Genomic DNA, 20,805 nt, shown 5'->3' with positions numbered 1-20,805 from the left:
ATAGACTCTGGGTTTAATTTCCATTTTTATTCAATTCGGTTTCATACATTTTTCTTGCAAAACTTTAGTTTATTACATAAAATATTGAACACTGTAAGGAATCAAAAAACCAGCACAAAAAATAATTATGTTTACTGATTTACTTATAAGTTTGAGAACAGTAAATTGCTGCAATGGCACATCAATCAATGATATGGCATTTAGAATGACATATTATGAACCAGTTGATCAATGGGTAAGTATAACTATACTGCATGGTCAGACATCACTCAAACAGCCTCCTGAAGAAGCGCTTCTTGGCGGGTGTCATCTTCGGCATCATTGGGCCCTTCCTGTGCTGGGGTTTCATGGGGCTCCTCTTCAGGGACAGCACCTGGCGTGGCGGGGTCATCTCCTGGTGGGGCAGGCCCCCGTGGTCCAGGCAGAAGTACTTGCCGTTTCCCTGCGAGAGCCTCACCAGCAGGCCCTCTGTCAGCTCCATACACTGGGCATGGACCCAGTGGCCTCCCTCCCCTTTGGAGCAGTAGATCATGGCTGGCCGCAGCAGTTCTGTGGAGTAGTAGGGCTCCCAAGTGTTGGGGTCCACCTGGCAGCCCAGGCAACATTTGACCCAATAGCCTGTCTGGGTCTCATCCTCCTCATCCTCTTCATTGTACGTATCCCCCTCTCCCTCGCTGCTGTCCTCCAGCTCATGGGGCTCGCGGCCGAAGTACAGCTCCTCAGAGTCCTCCAGAGGGGCGGAGTCCTCAAAGTCTGTGGACTCCTGGCTGCAGCCCTGGTTCCCGTCTTCACCCTCTCCTTCCCCCTCCTTTTGGAAGCACACCTGGTAGAAGTAATGTGCTTCGGGCGGGGCTGGCCTGCCCTCAGAGGGGACCCCAATCAGAGCGCTCCCTTCACCCAAGCTGCCTCCGAACCAGGTGTGGCTGTGGCTGATTTCCCCTGTCCACTGAGGGGCCTCTCTGGGCTCGATGCTGATCCCAGAGTCATCCAGCACCACACTGCTGCACTCCATCCTCTTTTGGGTCTCTGACTGATACCCACCCAGGATAATGTACTCATGGGAGGGCCCCACACGGGTGGCAATAGCACTGGAGATGGACAGGCCGGTGTCCAGGTGCTTACAGGAGAGCAGAGGGCTGCCCTGCAGGAGCTCCACACGCAGGCAGAACACACGAGGAGGACGAGAGTCAGACGACAGAGTGTGGCCACCAAGGAAGTAGACATAGTCGTCTCTTGCCAAAGCTAGGTGGAAGGACTGGCCGTCAGTGAGCTCAGGTAAGGTGTGGGCAGAGCAGCAGCCAAATTCTAAGTCGATGATGAACACCTGAGGAGGGCAGTCCACAACGCTGTTCCAGTTCTCTGTGCTCCGCTCCCCGGCCGGCATGTAGGATCTGCCCCCAAACACAACGCAGGCCCGCTTGCCCAGACTCTGCACCATGCTAAGTGTGTGGCCGTATCGGGGCCCTGGCTGCTCTCCCACCAACTCTCTCTCCTGACAGCGCAGGGTCACTTTGCGGTTGCAGCCACGGCTGTCCAGGGTCAGCAGGTAGAGGCTGGAGGATATCTCGTTGTTTGGGGTTCGGCCTCCATGAATGAGGTAGCCCTCTGGGTGTCCATCATGGGGCTCAAGGCGGGTCACGGCAGGACAACGCAGAGGGGGAAGATAGCAGGAGTCATTTGAGAAGGAGATGGGTCGCAGTTTGAGCTCCCCATGCTTTAGGCGTACCCCGAAGACCCCAGTAGGACAGGAGCGCCTGGGCCAGCCTTTCTGACCGAACAGAAATATGTCACCATCCAGCTGTAACAGGGAGCAGCCAGGCTGCAGGAGGCTGCTACAGTTCACTGCAGTCAGTGGTTGCAGAGACATGCTACTGCAGGTGGCTGTGGGAAAACAACAACACAAAATTGTCTCAGTCAGCTGCTGCTTTTGAACTGAAGGATTTTAAACATGGGTTGTCTGTCTCTTTCTAATTATATGGTCTGATTATCAGTGACAGAACCGTGTGTCTTAAAAGGAAAAGGCCCTTTTACTATGTTTGAACAAGTAGGATAAAAAATAATTTTCAGTCCAATGTATTCATTGTTGTTTATTTAGGAACTATTTATTCTAAATTCGTTTATGACCTGCAGAAAATACTGTAAGATACATTTCCTATTAGTGTGTAGTTTTTAATCGCTTTCTTTTCGTGCAATTAAATAGCCAAAAGACTCATTTCCCAACATTCATTGCTCTACCCAAATCCAAGCGAAGGTAACGTAAATCGACGCTCTGTTGTCAACCTTTTACTCGTGTTTTAACTAACAATTTTTCCTAAACACGGGTTAGCTAGCGATTTTTGTGAACAATGAACATAATACTATGATACAAGTGTCATCTTCGATTGTAATAGCATATGTGGTAGCCTGCTGTGGTCATGTTTGGCTGGCTAAGCTTAGTTGGAAGTTAGCTAGCCAGCTAACGTTAGCTAGCCTAAATTAGCCTCGGCAATAATCATCTATGATGTGATGTGCAGAGATATAGCTAAAGATGGTTTAAATGAGAAACTGTGATTTTTGATTTAACAGTACGTAAACAACGCAAACCATCTAGCTAGCATTCTGCTACATTTAATCACGTTAGTTAGTAAGGTCCCATTGCGATGTCCTGCTCAATTAGACAGTAATAACGGCTATGCTAATAACGGCTAAGTTACTTATCTAACGTATGCTGTCTTTATGCTAAAGAGATCATTTAGGACATAAAATAGCTAGCTAACTTTTCTACAATCCTTACTATATATAAAATATATATATCTAGCCAGCTATATTATTATAACTCCAATGTGACAGTGAATGTATCTAGCTAGCTATAGATCATGTCTAGACATTCTTGTCCCATTGGAGTTATAATCATAGCTAACGTTACTACGATCATTGTCAAATCTTCCATTGAAAGCAGAATTTCAGCATTGCTTACCTCCTGCTCAAGTAGCTAACGTTACTTTTTGAACGTCTCGAAGAACAGTGTTGTGGAATGTTGTAATAAGTTAGGCTAGTCTGTGTGTATCTTTAGTACTAAGCTGTGTAGACAGACAGTGGTTGACAGAGTTTGTGAAGCTCGATTAACTCAGATGAGTTACAGATCTTGAGGTTAACTGTCTGTGACTGCTACTGACAGGCAGGTGTGCTCTCTACACTGCAATAAGACTGAGCTGGTAATACAATCACTGTTAAGTAATCATAGGTTGTGTGCACAGTAGAGTTTGTTTCTCTGCAAAGAACAATGTTTTTGTGCTTTAGTTTTGTCATTGCTCTTGTGATTGAACCTTGAAGAACCAAAGGTAGCTTACAGTTGTGACTGCTACAGTTTGAAGGCAGTCTGTTTGCAATTAATGGAAATGTCAGCCCTTTATATAGTTGCAAATGTAGTGCACCAATCCTTATTGTTGTCAGATTGCTTTTACATCTAAGGGAAGGTGGCCATTAGCTCCCTGTCTCTCTCCCTGTGTGTGTGTGTGTGTGTGTGTGTCATTACAGCTGTGGAACATTCAGAGGGCCTCATTGTATGTATCCCATTTTTTAGCTGGAGAGCCATCATTATCCCCTCTGTGAACAGTTTGGCATTTTCCACACTACAGCTAAGTGGCATGTGTGTAGTGCCATGTGCAGTCAGTGGGACTGTGATTCCTGTCCTCACACGGTACACTGAACCTGATGCATGACTTACATTATACTGTGTTAAAGAAGAGAAAGGGAAGAGAATAGCACAGCTTTATTTCCTTTTAATTTTTAGTTCTACTCAAGCTTGAATTCCTTTTCTATTATGCCTAACCACTTATTGTGTAGTCTACCGGAGGAGAGAGAGGAACACACACACACACACACACACACACAAACACACAGTGAGCTGGAAGCAGCTGTCTGACAACCATTAGCATAATGTTTTTGTGTTTTGGAGGGGCTGTGAGAAGGCTCAGGGAGCGTACAAAACAAACGCTGCAACCACAATTGCCTGGAAGAACGTTAGAACTCAAAAACAAACAAGCAGCGGAGCACCTGTGTCTCTTTGAGTTGTTGCTTAGAGGGGGGTACCTCCAGCACCAGCACCAGAAACAGGAACTAAAGCTCCATTTCTAACAGCTGAATAGGTACTGTGGGCATGTTTTTCTATGAGTTAAGATAATACACCTCCAAATCAGCACTGAATAACAAACCAGCTCAGTCAGTCAGTTCCTTAAGGTACCTACACAGTGGTCTGCTTTATGTTGCAGCTGGGTCGTTGCAGTTGTATGTGTGTGGCAGGCTCAGCAGTGAGCCATGGAGATGGATCCCAGGCCATGCAGGGATTTGAAGAGTATAATTGATAGAACTGAGTCATTAGAAAGTGCTGTAGCACCTGTTTCTGTCCCTGCTATAATGTTTCAATACCTGACAAGTCCTTCCCTGCAAGATTCCGGTTTTGATTAATGGGCGCAGTGACAGTTGTGATGTTCTGACGATCATACTTGCTGCAGTGTTTATCACTGTTTAATGCGATGCTTAATTGTTCCCCCTGTAGTGATTGGGATTGAGCAGAGTGTCGGCAGCAGGGTAATTACACCTGGGCCTAGCTAATTTTTATTTTATTTATTTAACCTTTTATTTAACTTGGCAAGTCAGTTAAGAACATTCTTATTTACAATGACGGCCTACCCCGGCCAAACCCTAACCCGGATGACGCTGGGCCAATTGTGCGCCACGCCCTATGGGACTTCCAATCACGGCCTGTTGTGATACAGCCTGGAATCGAACTAGGGTCTGTAGGGATGCCTCTAGCACTGAGATGCAGTGCCTTAGACCGCGTGGTGCACAATATGGCCGCTGTGCTACTGATTTTAACATCTCTCTCCCTCCCCCATTTTCCTATCTCCCCCAGGTGAGCTGTACCCAGGGGTTGCCAGTGTACCAGGCCGGCCTGTTTTGGGTGGCAGGATGCCTGGGGTGGAGAGTGGCTCAGGTGGTCTGGCTGATGACGAGGTGGTCCTGGAGACCCTGAAGTGTTTCTGCAGCTCATCAGAACAGACCTACGACCAGTTCCTGTCCTCCTTCACACACCTGACTCCAGGTCAGGCTCCTTCACACAATGACTGACTCCAGGTCAGTCTCACAGGCAGTTCACACACCTAATTTGTTTCCATAAGGATTTTTTGCAATTCAATTGGAAACTAAATTGCCCCAAGCCTGGTCTCAAAGGCCCTCGGGTTGTGACTTCATTACATGTAGAGCTGATACCTTACAGGCATGTATTAAATTGATACAAAGACAGATGTATTTTCTCTTCTGATCTCCCTCTCACAGGGAGTGCTGGGAGTGGACTCACGACTCTGCCCTCTGGACCCAGTCATCTCTCTGGGGAGATGGAGAGATCAGGGGAGTTGAGGAGGAATGGAGAAGAGGATGCAGCAGAAGAGAGGAGAGGACAGCAGAGTGTCTGTGTCCTGCCTGCTGATCAGGAGGAGGTCAGTGACACCTAGATCTGTCTGTCTTTCCTACAGGCTTGAATGACTCAAGGCTTACACCGTAAACTCACCCCACCAGGCTTCAATCCCTCCTCTCTTTCACCTGTCTCAGCCCTTTACTCTCTCTTGTTCTCTTGCTCTTTCTTGTTCTTTTTCTCTTTTCTCTTTCTCTCATTCTCTCTCTCTTTGCAAACCTGCCGCCCTACATTATGACAATACTAACAAGCCTTCTGGAGGACTTTGTAGGGGTGTGGGGCATCGGGGGAGCTTGATTCTGTGTTTTAATGATGTAACTATTGGGCCAATAAAGGTATTTTTAAAATAAAATACCATTTCTCTCTCTCTTTTTCTCTATGTCGGTCTCCCTTGGTTTATTTCTGTTCCCTCCATCTATTTCAGTGTTATCCCATTTTCCTAAACCAAAATTAGTGGATTGTTTCAGGAGCAGGAAGGTTTACTTCAGATGTGTACATTGGAGCATGAACAGTGCTTAGGACCTCAGGCTATGCCAGCTATTGATTTAACCATGATTCTGATTAAAAGTTCTCTCTGCTGTAATCAATACTACACATCAGCAAGTTACACACTGAAACTGAAAGTGTGGGATAGGATCCCATATTTGGTTTCCAATTAATCTCACTGGGGATTATTTGGAAGAGTTGAGTGAGCACAAGATCCTACAGCATCTGTAGGACTCTTAGAGGCACTCAGCTGTCCAAACACATTCGTATATGCAACAACTGGAGCCATAGATCAACAGGAGTAGTGGCCACGACCCCACAGAGCTCTTAGTGTCTGATGAGGTCATAATGACAGTCAAACTGCTTGAGCAAAAATGCAGTGGTCATATACAGCAATAGTATCTGGCAGTGAGTATCTTTGTGACTGTGGTTTGGCTGCAGGTGGAGCTAGGTGCTGGAGTGACTGTGGGCAGCTGTGGAAATGGAGACTGTCGTCCACCAGGCATAACTCTCAAGGTTGATATTGTGGACTAAAGTAATGTTGTTGTAATATCCCAATTCCATACTGTACATTAAATATGGGAATATTTATGTTAGTGCATATTTTTAGAAAAACTGCTTGCAATTTGTTAAGTATTTATTTGTCACTGACATTGGTCAGGGTCACACACATTGACTCATGATGATCACATATTATAAACTGCTATATACTTTGTCTCTATCGATCAAAATACAGATTTATAACTTGTTTACTACAGTAATATACACAACATGAAAAGTAATAATCACTTTCTCTCTTGTTTTCTGATTTGAGAATTGTTGATTGAAGAGTAACTCTCCATTGTTCTCTGTGTATAGCTGGATAACTACCTGGATGTTGGGGACTTCAGTGAGGAGGAAGGAGATGTAACTGCTGACCCAGGTACAGCATCTTGCTCTCTCACTCATAACTCTCCGGTTTCCAGAACTGATTTTAGATTAGTGCATTGTACAAGATGGAAAATAACTTTCTTGGCACTGTATAATGGCATTCTTGTTTCTTCTAAAGTCATTTAAGAGTGTGCATGGATCATCATTAACATTAATTTATCCTAATCTTCACTGATTACGGTAGAATTAGAAAGTTATCGCCATGCAGTATTGATATGAGCCTTTGAGTCCACAATGCTATTTCACGGAGAATGGTTCCATTAATCGAAGCTTCTTTGACAGTAAATTACAGCGCTCCAGAGTTCTTACATTATTTCCTCAAAGAAAGGAAAATCTCAGTGAAAAGTAGAATATATTCTTAATAATCCATGTAAAGAAGGGAACATGAAGAAGTTTGCCAGTAAGCCTTAGAAGACATTTAAGAGTTCACCTTCTAATAGGATTTAGTTAATGTCATGTGCATATTATTTCTGTAATAAGGCTAGTCATGCCATTCATTTGAAATACATTACCATCTATTACGCATTTTCAATACATGCAAATTGTGGCCCCGGCCCTGTAATTAGTGTTAAGGGCAATGGCTCTCTGCCCTGTGGTGTATTGCTCTCTCTGTCCTCATTTAGCAGTGAGGGATACATAGACCGCGTGCAAACTACATCTCCATACACAGAGGTACAGGGCCCTAACGCCAACCCTCACGCTGAGCCCAACAGTAACAACCAGACACCTCCACAACATGTTGTGTGTGTATGTGTGAGCTGCCCAGTGTGTGAGCTTCCCAGTGACACGAGCCTACCAGACCAGCTAAATCACTTCTATGCTCGCTTCGAGGCAAGCAACACTGAGGCATGCATGAGAGCATCAGCTCTTCCGGATGACTGTGTGATCACGCTCTCCGTAGCCGACGTGAGTAAGACCTTTAAACAGGTCAATGTACACAAGGCTGCGGTGCCAGACGGATTACCAGGATGTGTGCTCCAGGCATGTGCTGACCAACTGGCAGGTGTCTTCACTGACATTTTCAACATGTCCCTGATTGAGTCTAATACCAAAATGTTTCAAGCAGACTACCATAGTCCCTGTGCCCAAGAAACACAAAGGCAACCTGCCTAAATGACTACAGACCCATAGTACTCACGACCGTTGCCGTGAAGTGCTTTGAAAGGTTGGTCATGGCTCACATCAACACCATTTTCCCAGAAACCCTAGACCCACTCCAATTTGCATACCGCCCAAACAGATCCACAGATGATGCAATCTCTATTGCACTCCACACTGCCCTTTCCCACCTGGACAAAAGAAACACTTACGTGAGAATGCTATTCATTTCTACAGCTCAGCATTCAACACCATATTACCCTCAAAGCTCATCACTAAGCTAAGGATTCTGGGACTAAACACCTCCTTCTGCAACTGGATCCTGGACTTCCTGACGGGCCGCCCCCAGGTGGTGAGGGTAGGTAGCAACACATCTGCCACGCTGATCCTCAACACTGGAGCTCCCCAGGGGTGCATGCTCAGTCCCCTCCTGTACTCCCTGTTCACCTACGACTGCATGGCTAGGCACGACTCCAACACCATCATTAAGTTTGCAGACGACACAACAGTGGTAGGCCTGATCAACAACGAGACAGCCTATAGGGAGGAGGTCAGAGACCTGGCCGGGTGGTGCCAGAATAACAACCTATCCCTCAACGTAACCAAGACTAAGGAGATGATTGTGGACTACAGGAAAAGGAGGACCGAGCACGCCCCCATTCTCATTGGCGGGGCTGTAGTGGAGCAGGTTGAGTGCTTCAAGTTCCTTGGTGTCCACATCACCAGCAAACTAGAATGGTGCAAACACACCAAGACAGTTCTGAAGAGGGCACGACAAAGCCTATTCCCCCTCAGGAAACTAAAAAGATTTGGCATGGATCCTGAGATCCTCAAAAGGTTCTACAGCTGCAACATCGAGAGCATCCTGACCGGTTGCATCACTTTCTGGTACGGCAATTGCTCGGCCTCTGACCACAAGGCACTACAGAGGGTAGCGCGTACGGCCCATCACATCACTGGGGCTAAGCTGCCTGCCATCCAGGACCTCTACACCAGGTGGTGTCAGAGGAAGGCCCTAAAAATTGTCAAAGACTCCAGCCACCCCAGTCATGGAATGTTCTCTCTACTACCGCATGGCAAGCGGTACCGGAGTGCCAAGTCTAGGACAAAAAGGCTTCTCACCAGTTTTTACCCCCAAGCCATAAGACTCCTGAACAGGTAATCAAATGGCTACCCGGACTATTTGCATTGTGTGCCCCCAACCACCCCCCAACCCCTCTTTTTATGCTGCCTCTACTCTCTGTTTATCATACATACATAGTCACTTTAACTATACATTCAAGTACATACTACCTCAATTGGGCCGACCAACCAGTGCTCCCGCACATTGGCTAACCAGGCTACCTGCATTGTGTCGCACCCGCCAACCCCTCTTTTACGGTACTGCTACTCTCTGTTAATCATATATGCATAGTCACTTTAACCACATCTACATGTGCATACTACCTTAATCAGCCTGACTAACCGGTGTCTGTATGTAGCCTCGCTACTTTTATAGCCTCACTACTGTACAGTATATAGCTGTTCTTTTTACTGTTGTTTTATTTCTTTACTTACCTATTGTTCACCTAATACCTTTTTTTGCACTATTGGTTAGAGCCTGTAAGTAAGCATTTCACTGTAAGGTTGTATTCGGCGCACGTGACAAATAAACTTTGATTTGATTTGTGAGGGTGTTTACAATGGGGTTGCAGCCATGCCTGGTGTGTGTCCTTCCTAACTTGATGGGGAAAGGGGATTGGTAATGAGGAGAGGGTTGACTAAGTAAGTATCAGTGTTTTGTGCCAAACAGTGTTAAAATCACTCGGAGGGTGTCATTGTCACCCTGGCTGCTAGTCCAAGGTGCTGATGCCCACAAGCGTCTGACAGTGAACTCCCACCTTGATTAGCATGTACAGTATAGTTATCAATATGCTGGGCGTAAAAGCAGGTGGAGGGGAGTGCTGGGGAAGGTGGTTCTGCTGCGTCTTTCTGACACTGAGTACATCGTAATTGCCTTTACGACAGGATCGATGACCGCTCAGCGTCTGAATGAATCTGACTGTCAGGGGTGATGGCTGCTGTGATGGGTTTTAGTTGCGTCTGAGAAAAGTATATGTAAGGTTTTGTTTAGTGTATTAGGATTCCCATTAGCTACTGCACATGCAGAAGCTACTCTTCCTGGGGTCCACATAAAATGTAATAATACATGACAAAGTACAGAACAGTTATATACAAGAACATAAGATATTACATAAAATAAGTTATACATTTCGTTTATTGGGTACACCCATCTAGTACTGAGTCGTACCCCCCTTTTTTTGTACTTGTATTTATTATGGATCCCCAAAATTAAGGCAGTTTGTACAATTTTAAAAACATTACAATACATTCACAGATTTCACAACACACTGTGTGCCCTCAGGACCCTACTCCACCACTACCACATATCTACAGTACTAAATCCACGTGAATGTATAGTCTGTATGTTATCGTGTGTGTGTGTGTATGCATGTGTCTGTGCCAATGTTTGTGTTGCTTCACAGTCCCTGCTGTTCCATAAGGTGTTTTTTTAATCTGTTTTTTAAAGGTAATTTTACTGCTTGTGTCAGTTGCTTGATGTAGAATAGAGTTCCATGTAGTCATGGCTCCATGTAGTACTGTGTGTCTCCCATAATCTGTTCTGGACTTGGGGATTGTGAAGAGACCTCTTGTGGCATGTCTTGTGGGGTATGCATGGGTGTCTGAGCTGTGTGCCAGTAGTTTAGACAGAGCTTGGTGCATGTCAATACCTCTCACAAATAAAAGTAGTGATGAAGTTAATTTCTCCTCCACTTTCAACCTGGAGAGATTGACATGCATATTATTCATATTAGCTCTCTGTGTACATCCAAAGGCTAGCCGTGCTGCCTTGTTTTGAGCCAATTGCAATTTTCCTAAGTCCTTTTTTTGTGGCACCTGACCACACGACTGAATAGTAGTCAAGGTGCAACAAAACTAGGGCCTGTAGGACCTGCCTTGTTGATAGCGTTGTTAAGAAGGCAGAGCATCACTTTATTATAGACAGACTTCTCCCCAGCTTAACTATGACTGCATCAATATGTTTTGACCATGATAGTTTACAATCTAGGGATACTCCAAGCAGTTTAGTCTTCTCAACTTGCTCAATTTCCAACTTGCTCAATTTCATTTGCCCCTGGAACAACCTGAATTCTTCGGGGTGTGGATTCTACAAGGTACGGCGTTCAAACGTTGCTCAATTGGTATCAAGGGACCTAGCCTGTGCCAGGAAAACAATCCCCACGCCATTTATGTATTTATTTTTATTTAACGAGGCAAGTCGGTTAAGAACAAAATCTTATTTACAATGACGGCCTACCCCGGTCAAACCCAGACGACGCTGGGCCAATTGTGCGCCGCTCTATGGGACTCCCAATCACGGCCACTTGACTCACTGTCTGTAGGAGTGAAATATTTTTGTGAAAGGGGTGGTGTACCTAATAAACTGTCAGCCGAGTGTATATTGGAAATACACCAGGAGACAACAAAAATACTATTTACTCACTATTCATATATACACACTGTTATATAATAATTACAGTTAAATTAGATGTTTAGACAGAGGAGAAGCGCTGTGATACAATATGTTTTTTTTTCTAGCTAAACTTTCATTTTGCCTTAGTAACATCTGGTGGCAGAGCATTCCACAGTGTTATGGCTCTACACAACTGAACGAAGAATTACATTTGTTTTTGGTTTGGGTACCGTGATGAAACCCATAGTGGCGTGTCTGGTGGGGTATTTAAAAAACATATATATATATATTTCACCTTTATTTAACGAGGCAAGTCAGTTAAGAACATATTCTTATTTACAATGACGGTCTTCCCCGGCCAAACCTGGACGATGCTGGGCCAATTGTGCGCCGCCCTATGGGACTCCCAATCACAGCCGTATATGATACAGCCTGGATTCGAACCAGGAACTAGTGAAGCCTCTTGCACTGAGATGCAGTGCCTTAGACCGCTGTGCCACTCGGTAGGTATGTATGTCTGTTTGAAGTGTATGCAAATAGATTATACAAGTGGTTAGGCATTTTCAACATACAAATGTTTCTTAAAAAGACTAGAAGAGAAGAGTCAATTTCTTCTCAACCATGAAAGGCTATCATGCATGCTGTTGATGTTAGTTCTGTGTGTGCAGTTAAGGGCAAGCAGTTAAGGGCAAGGCATGCTGCTTTGTTTTGAGCCAGCTGCAGTTTTGCTAGGTCTTTCTTTGCTGCACTTGACCATATTATCACACAGCAATCAAGATGGGACAAGATCAGAGCATGAACAACCAGTACAGTTGATCTTTGTGTCAAAAACGCTGGCAACAATTGTATTATGCTTTTTTGCCGACACCGGCCATATTCAACGGTTTTGTACACTTTAGCTTAAAACACGTAGCTAGCTAGCTATGTAAACAATGAACCTAGCTATAGGTAAACAATATGTAAGGTCCCACACATCACGTAACGTTGGCCAACAAGCCAGCCAGCTAACGTTAGCTAGTTAAACAACAATGAACATAGTGCCAAATCATGTTGTTACTACCCTGCATGTATCTGCTGGGAGCTAACCAACCAGGTTTAACGTTAGCTAGCTGGTTAACAGTACACTTTAGCTTAAGACATGTAGCTAGCTAGCTAGGCAAACAATGAACCTAGCTAGGTAAACAATGTGTAAGATCGCACACGCCATGTAACGTTAACTAACGAGCCAGACCGCTAATGTTTAGCTAGTTAAACAACAATAAACATAGTGCCAAATCGTGTCGTTACTACCCTGCATGAATCTGCTGGGAGCTAACCAACCAGGTTCAATGTTAGCTAGCTAACATTAGGCTCTAACAAAGCAAACGGTTCTGGGAGAGGAATAATAACGTCATACACGTTACGTTAGCTAGGGAGCCAGCCAGCTAACGTTATCTAGCTAGCTAACAGTACACTTTAGCTTGAAATAAAACCACTTTCTGTCAAACGTGTAATATCTGAAAATGTAGCTAACTAGACTATCTTACATCATGGACGAGTCTTCCTGTCACAGATGCCATGCCACGGTTGCCCTTAGTTTGAAGATGTAATCCGGAGACAGGTTTTTTCTTCATCTCCTTAGCTATCATACTCTAATACTACTGATTTCAAAACTCGATCCTCCAGAAAGTTGGGAGCAACACTTATGCAGCTCCACTACACGATACATAAAAAAAAAGCCGCGTTAGACAGGATTAGCAACACAGACTGACCAACTGAAATAGACAGAAGCCTTCTATATGGCAGACCAATCCGAACCCCTCTCTCGGCATGTCCAGACCACTCATTATCTCAGCCAAATGGCTACTGGGAAGGTTTTTCACTTTTTCTGTGGCTTAACCAACAAGGCTCGTAATTTAACAATTTTATTCATATTTACAGATGGCATGCAAGTTTGTTATTTGTTATGCTCCAGAAGGCATTTCTGCCAAAAAAATACATTTTGATAAAAAAAAACATTCAAATGTCCCTCCTGTGAAGTCGTGACTTGTGACATACGCCTAGTTTCCTGAAACTGGTCACATTTAAGACCCGTTTATTTTTGATTACCCATTCTGACACTGACTAAAGGTGTCTCCAAGACATAACAACCCACTGTAACTGTGTCCTCCAGGTGATTTTTGTCTTTAAGTAAAACATCCTGAGAGTACTTGTTTACCTATATGTAGTTTACATGCACACTAATAATTCGATATTAAATGGATAATGTCAGTAGCTCGAGTGTAAAAATAGTAATGTAAACCTTACTCTGTTTATCGTAATTGGTGTAAGGTCAAAATGAAAGTAAGCATACACCGATTAAAACACCTGGTTTTCTGAGAAATCTTTCTAATTATTAGGACATGTAAACCGCTTAATCGGTGTTCCAGAGGTGTGTTTGATCTGTGCATGTGGCAGCACTGATAGCACCAACCTTCCTCTTATGCGTGAGTGAAGAGAGTTCGCAAAAACTAAAAGTATGCATCTTAGAAAAAGTTTTCATAAACAAACTTTATATGTCCAAACTCAGAATCAAATAGGCTTCGCAAATATAACATGGTCACTGTGGTAGAACGTTTATTTTGATTGCCGATTTTCTGCATCACAAGTTCCATCAGGTAGCCTGATTTCAGATGTGCCCATGTAAACAGAATTATTAGGAAAATTGTTCTTCTTGCAAAGCATCTAAATGTTTTAAACAAATGTATATTAATCTGACTCGTATTATTGTGTGCATGTTACCGTGCTCAATGTGTGACTTTCTCATCTGCACATAATACACAAGGTGGTGTCCCTTCACCAACTCATTTTTTGTCTTGCTTCCTCATCCTCCCCTCTCGTCTCCCTCCACCTCCCCTCCCCTGCTCCGTCCTCCCATCCCAGTGTGACTTTCACAGTGAGAGTAATTAGCTGTTTAATTAGGATCAACACCGGCCCTGTGGCTGCCAAGCCAAGCCAAGGAGAAGTGTCAATATTTAATGGTCTCTGCTCCTCTCTAATTGATTTAAATTCCCTTTTATGAACGCATGGAGACACATAATTGTATACCTACCCTCTCTTTGACAGTTGTCTAGGCCTGTCCTTTTCAGTTTGATCGCTCTCCATCGCCCTGATGTTTTGGTCAGGGTCCTATTATCAGGAGCGTGTTTTGGGTCCTGCTATTTGAGGCTCCTCTCTCTCTCTCTCTCTCTCTCTCTCTCTCTCTCTCTCTCTCTCTCTGTGTTCTCTGGATGTGGGTTACATTAGCTGGCTGGCAGAGATGATTACAGCCGACCAATGCCTTTTTAATTCAGATTAAATCTCCTCCGCCCCATTGATGTCTTTCATATGCCTGCCAGCTAGCCAGCCAACCATCCCTCACCTGTTGTCTGTGACCCTTTCTCTCATGCTGTTGTTGAGTCCCCCTGCTGCATGCTGCAGGATCTGTATTCTGGAGAAACTGTCAGAGGAAATACGGGTTCGTAGTGTGGCTTTGCATTTTGATAGAGATTCGTTTCGCTGCAGAGTTACAGCAGGCTTAGTGTCCTGTTTGGATTAGTGTTGTCACGATACCAGAATTTTGGTTGTGAGCCGAGTGTCTGCGGGATTTCACACCACCCTTGTACTTGATGGATGAATTATGGTCACAAATTAGTAAGGAACTCCCCTCACCTGGTTGTCTAGGTCTTAACCTGCAGACACTCGGCCCTCCGTGGAATGGGTTTGACACCCCTGCTCTATACCATCACGATACTCAATACCAAAATTATACCAGAACGATACTACAGAAAAAAAGGAAGGCATATTAATTAGCCAAAAACACAGAATGGCACTTGATCCAGACAGATAAACTCAGCTATTGCTCTGTTCAATTGTTGGGCATTTTATGTGTTCATTACATTTGAATTGTTTTATGTCAACATTTTTCAGAGACAGCTGTGCATGCATTAATGAATCAACTTTACAATCAATTTGACTTTGATTTTACCAATCTAACTACATAACAACGTAATGGTAATCATTTATTTGAATGGTAAATCTATTGATAAACTGGGTAGCCTATGCCTATCCACAATACAGGTGAATCCATATTCAATAGGAGTGTGTGCATGCATTGAGTTATTGAGCTTGTTTTGGCTTTTTTCATGAGGCTACAGTTGACAAACAACCTGTATCCCTTTCATTTAGGACTTATTTTATTGTACTGACCAACAACATTTGCATAGAAGTAGCTTATTTTAGAAAAATGTGCGCTGTGTCTTTAACCAGTAATGACGTCATTCATGAGGCAAGAGGGGTGCGGCATGTCAGAGCACAGTCAGTTCGCTGAGACAATAGAGTTCATTTTCTGGATTCAGGTTCACTCAAACATTGTTTTAAACTTTATTTTACTATTGACAGTTACTGCTGATTTTGGGATTGTATATCGAATCGCTCTCATTAAATATTTGTCATCTGATGGATTTGTTTCAGTCTCTGAATTGTATAATTAAGCAATAGTGCCCGAGGGAGTGTGGTATATGGCCAATATACCACAGCTAAGGGCTGTTTTTATGTATGACACAATGTGGAGTGTCCTGGACACAGCCCTGTATATTGGCTATATATCACACACCCCTGAGGTGACTTATTGCTATTCTAAACTGTTTACCAACTTAATTTACTTAGTAAATACCTGTGGTATACGCTCTGATATACCACGACTATTGGCCAATCAGCATTCGGGGCTCGAACCACCCAATTTAATGGAACTTTTCCCCTCCAGCACCCAGCTATATCCTGTCCCACTCTTGTTTTCACTGGCTAAACTAGCTGGCTAGCTGAACTATGCTAGTTTTCATCCTCATTGCTAAACTTCCTAAATACTGCACCCTCAACATCAGAACGTTGTTGCTAGTTATACAATCATGTAACTAAGAAATTCATTGGAAATAAAAATATTTATTGTTTTGTTGAATTGTCATGACTGATTCGAGCTATCTGTTGTGTCGTAAGACAATATTGGCAAAGGATATCATTGCTACTTAATGCAGATCCAAGTTCAGTTTTGAAATTCACTGGTATAATTGAGATAGGGTTAGCTGGACATTTCTGACTGGTCTTGGAATTGTCAATGGGCAGCCTCTCCCCGCTTGGCTCGATGGTATATTTAGTGATTTTGCCAACACAGCCAGATACAGTATGTATACTGTTTTGTACCCTTAACCTTTTTTATACTATTTGTTGATTTAATTGGACTTTATTAGTATAATGAGTAATCCAGGAATGTCACAATTTAATTTACTCGAGAAAATAGCAACTCTACAGAGCACCAATGCCAACAATGAATGACTAAATGGGTCCACAGGGCTCCTCCTACTCAACACTCTATAGATCATCTTTGGGGTAGACAGGAGTAAGTGAATTAATAAAGTTTTTGGTGGCAATCAGCTTTGAAATCAGCATATGTTGCCTTCTGGTTTGCATACTATAACAAACAAAGTACTAGGGTAGTGAATGGATGTCAGCTTTAGCTGTCATCTAGCAAGGAAAGTTACCGGTAGCTTACAGAGCTGGAAGCTATCTTCTTCCATTGTAATGTGTTTTAGCCTTTATGGACATTCTTTTGTGAACAGTAATCAACAGTTTCAACATTTCTACATGACGTGTTGCATTATTCAAGTGTGTCATGAGTAAGTGGAGCAGGCACAGTGCGTGCTATAATAAGGGGTCGGCTGTGCAGATAGACAGGCGTGATTCGTGAGACACATTTCACAGAAGTACCGAACCGTTTTTCATGTTCTAATATCCGAAAAGTACCTTATTTTTGATATACCGTGCGACACTAGTCGGATGTGTCTGAGAGGAGGAGCAGAAAGACAGATACTCCTGGGGCGTGTTCAGTTGAGTGAAAATCTTTTGAAATGGAGTGAAGCATGTAGTTGCTAAATTAAAGGAAAACTCCACTCAAAAACAACTATTCTTTTCTTTAATCCAGTTTTGATACAGTCCCAAAATGGTTTGTCTCTTGCTCAAAAAATGTATTATATGATGAAAAACACATCATCATGATGTGTCAAGTGACACTTTGGTTCTTGAATGTCCAATATCTTGAAAACCTGACTGCTGACATGCAAACCATTTTGGGACTGTATCCAGACTTGGTGCATCGGTACCGTTTGCCGTGCGGTAGCAGAGAGAACAGTCTATGACTTGGGTGGCTCGAGTCTTTGGCAATTTTTAGGGCCTTTCACTTATACCGCCTGGTATAGAGGTCCTAGATTGCAGGGAGCTTGGCCTCAGTGATGTACTGGGCCATACGCACTACCCTCTGTAGCACCTTGCAGTCATATGCCAAACAATAGCCATACCAAGCGGTGATGCAGCCAGTCAAGATGCTCTCGATGGTGCAGCTGTTGAACCTTTTGAGGATCTGAGGGCCCATGCCAAATCTGTTCAGCCTTCTGAGGGGGAAGAGGTGTTGTCGTGAAGTCTTCATGACTGTGTTGGTGTGTGTGGACCATGATAATTCCCTAGTGATATGAACACCGATGAACTTAACGCTCTCGACCTGTTCCACTACAACCCTGTCGATGTGGATGGGGGTGTACTCGGCCCTCCGTTAACAGTAGTCCACGATCAGCTCTGTTTTGCTGCCAGGTCTCTGTAGGCTGCCAGGTCTCTGTTTCATTGTTGTCCATGAACAGGCCTACCACCACCACCTTGTCGTGGGCAAACAAAATGAGGGTGCTGGAGTTGTGCGCGGCCACACAGTCGTGGGTGAACAGGAGGGGACTAAGCAGGTACCCCCGAGGGGCCGCCATGTTGAGGGTCAGTGTGGCAGATGTGTTGTTGCCTACCCTCACCACTTGGGGGCAGCGCATCAGGAAGTCCAGGTTCCAGTTGCAGAGGAAGGTGTTTAATCTCAGGGTCCTTAGTTTAGTGATGAGATTGGAGGGCACTATGGTGTTGAATGCTGAGCTGTAGTCAATGAACAGCATTCTCATGTAGGTGTTCCTTTTGTCCAGATGGGACAGTGTGGAATGCAATAAAGATTGCGTCATCTTTTGGGGCGGTATGTGAATTGGAGTGGGTCCAGGTTGTCTGGGATGATGGTGTTGATATGAGCCATCACCAGTCTTTCAAAGCATTTCATGGTTACAGATGCGATTGCTACGAGGCGTCATTTAGACAAGTTACCTTGGCATTTTGTGCGTGATCACACAGTCGTCCGAAACAGCTGGTGCTCTCATGTATGGTTCAGTGTTGCTAGCCTCGAAGCGAGCATAGAAGGTATTTAGTTTGTCTGGTAGGCTTGCGTCACTGGACAGCTCGCGGCTGGATTTTGCAGGAGTTGTATTAGGTTACAGTGTGTAGTGCCCACTGTGGTGAGAACTTGAGGAGGTAAAATCATTACTCGTAAAATTATAATTTCTATACACGATTTCCTAGTGATTCAATTGTGGTGATGAGCAGCCCTTTCTAACCTACTGGAGTCTGATTTTAATTGAACAAAGAGTCACTTCTCATTTTCTGTAATTTGATTGTCACACTTCTGAATTGTGTTTGATGATGGCACCGAACAAAGCCAATGCGATAATCATTTGCATAATGATGTACTTACTCTGATCTTCTGGAAATAATACAATGGCTTAGATCTTCAGGAGCTATTGAATCCCAATTAACTAAAATTATCTAACTTTTCAAGGAGTGCCACTTGAAAAGGCCGGCTTCTCTGAGTGAAAACTTAATGGTCAGTTCAGTCTCACTATGTGAATCCTATTCAAGCCACACTCCGTGAACTGTGCATACCATCAAAGAGGGGTCTTAATCCTGTGTGATGTTCTCTCCTTCTTTTTCAAGTTACTGAGGAAGGACAGCTAGAAGCAGAAAGAAGACACTGTTGAGTCCTCATCTTGTGTGTCTTCTCCCCTCTTTTCTCAGATGGTGGGGTTCGGGTTCTACCAGGGGAGGTGGAGGAGGAACTCCCTGCCTACCTGCCCTCCTTCTGTCACCTGACCCAGCTGGACCTGACCTCCACAGGCAGGAGGACGGGGACACGGCCAGGGACACGAGGACAGCAGCAGGACACGCCACCACAGGGACAGGTACAAGAAAGGACATTTACTAATCTATGACATAAAGACACTAAGATGAAGATAACATTTACCTACCCCAGGAACAGCTTAGTTGACTCCGCAATTAGTTGACCAGGAAAATGGAACTTGCAGTTGGTATATTTTGTTTGAGAGTTATGTTAATCATTCATAAGTGTTGTTATTTAAGCCAGTCTTTCTGTGCTAAAGTCATGTGAGAGGGGTCTGTCTATATACAGTATAGGCAACTTAATTCATGTCATTGACTTTTCACAGAGTGACAGTGAAGAGGTTTTGCCTTTCAACCTGGATGAGAACTTTGACTACGACAATGTTGTGCTGTCTAGAAAACATCTCCTACCACAGTCCAACACTGGTGTATGACCTCTGTGCAGGGACCATTGTCTGGGAGAGCCTTGTGTCATATACCACATCAAATTACCCAACTTACCATTTAACTGGACTAATAAACCACTCCTGAAAACAGCATCCTTCCTGTCATTCCTGCTACTAAGTGTAATATTAGAACAGAGCAACACCAAAACGGTGTTTGAAAAGGACTATTTTAAAGGAACACAACAGCAGCACAGACTTCATGTACTGTAAATAGTGCTAAGCTAATGGCACAGCTTATCTGAATTCTCTCCTCTGGATCAGGAATAATCACACTGTTTTGGGCTGTGAGACTGGTCACTGATGAATGACGACACACAGGAACATAGAGGCTTGGCCCACCAGGCATCACACAGCAGAAAAGCTGTGTATTTGTGTTTGTGGGTAAGAGGTAATTTGTGTGTATGTGCGTACGTGTGTGTGTGCGTGCTCGTACCCCACTGGGTAAACACCCTGTACTGTAATTAATTCCCTGTAGCTACAGCCTGTGTCTCACTGTGCCTTTGCATTGGAACAAAGAGCTCTGGGAGATGCACTGAGCAGGCTATATAACCTGAAAGCACATTCCAAATAGTTCCCTCTAACTAATGCTATGTTGTTGTGTCAGTGGTTCGTTTGTGATTTGACATCTAAAGTATTTGTGTGTGTAAGAGAGAGCGTTAGTGTGTGTGCGTGCAAGAGAGTGAGAGAGTGACGGGTTGACGAGTTCATACTGCAGAAAAGCTAAATACATCTTCCAGTGTCGACTGTTGGTTTACTTTAAAACATTAAGAAGAATATGTGCAACGCGACGCGTGTGTAGCCTACTCAGTCTGAACGCAATGCATATTTAATGGATGTTCCTGTCACCTCACATTTAA

General features: G+C 44.0%; 2 protein-coding genes across 3 annotated transcripts; one reads left to right on the top strand and one right to left on the bottom strand.

Moving 5' to 3' along the window:
- Nucleotides 1–12: 12 nt before the first annotated feature.
- Nucleotides 13–3,087, bottom strand: rag2 (recombination activating gene 2). The gene is made up of 2 exons (XM_024379704.2): nucleotides 2,957–3,087; nucleotides 13–1,881 (listed from the first exon to the last, which is right to left on the bottom strand). The coding sequence occupies exon 2, from the start codon at nucleotides 1,865–1,867 to the stop codon at nucleotides 266–268; it is 1,602 nt and encodes a 533-aa protein (XP_024235472.1). The 5' UTR covers nucleotides 1,868–1,881; nucleotides 2,957–3,087; the 3' UTR covers nucleotides 13–265.
- On the top strand, nucleotides 2,199–20,038 carry iftap (intraflagellar transport associated protein). 2 transcript variants are annotated; one of them, XM_024379705.2, is made up of 7 exons: nucleotides 2,199–2,251; nucleotides 4,895–5,083; nucleotides 5,317–5,477; nucleotides 6,380–6,454; nucleotides 6,797–6,860; nucleotides 19,401–19,564; nucleotides 19,829–20,038. In XM_024379705.2, the coding sequence occupies exons 2-7, from the start codon at nucleotides 4,951–4,953 to the stop codon at nucleotides 19,934–19,936; spliced, it is 705 nt and encodes a 234-aa protein (XP_024235473.1). In that variant the 5' UTR covers nucleotides 2,199–2,251; nucleotides 4,895–4,950; the 3' UTR covers nucleotides 19,937–20,038. The 2 variants fall into 2 exon arrangements, with proteins under 2 accessions (XP_024235473.1, XP_024235474.1); XM_024379706.2 differs by lacking the exon at nucleotides 2,199–2,251 and adding an exon at nucleotides 3,993–4,127.
- The last annotated feature ends 767 nt before the right edge of the window (nucleotides 20,039–20,805 follow it).

The sequence above is a fragment of the Oncorhynchus tshawytscha genome, linkage group LG19 (genome assembly GCF_018296145.1).
Source record: "Oncorhynchus tshawytscha isolate Ot180627B linkage group LG19, Otsh_v2.0, whole genome shotgun sequence".
In the NCBI taxonomy this organism is placed as follows: domain Eukaryota; kingdom Metazoa; phylum Chordata; class Actinopteri; order Salmoniformes; family Salmonidae; genus Oncorhynchus; species Oncorhynchus tshawytscha.
Note: the sequence above shows the minus strand (reverse complement) of the source record. Positions and strands in the feature narration are given on the sequence as shown.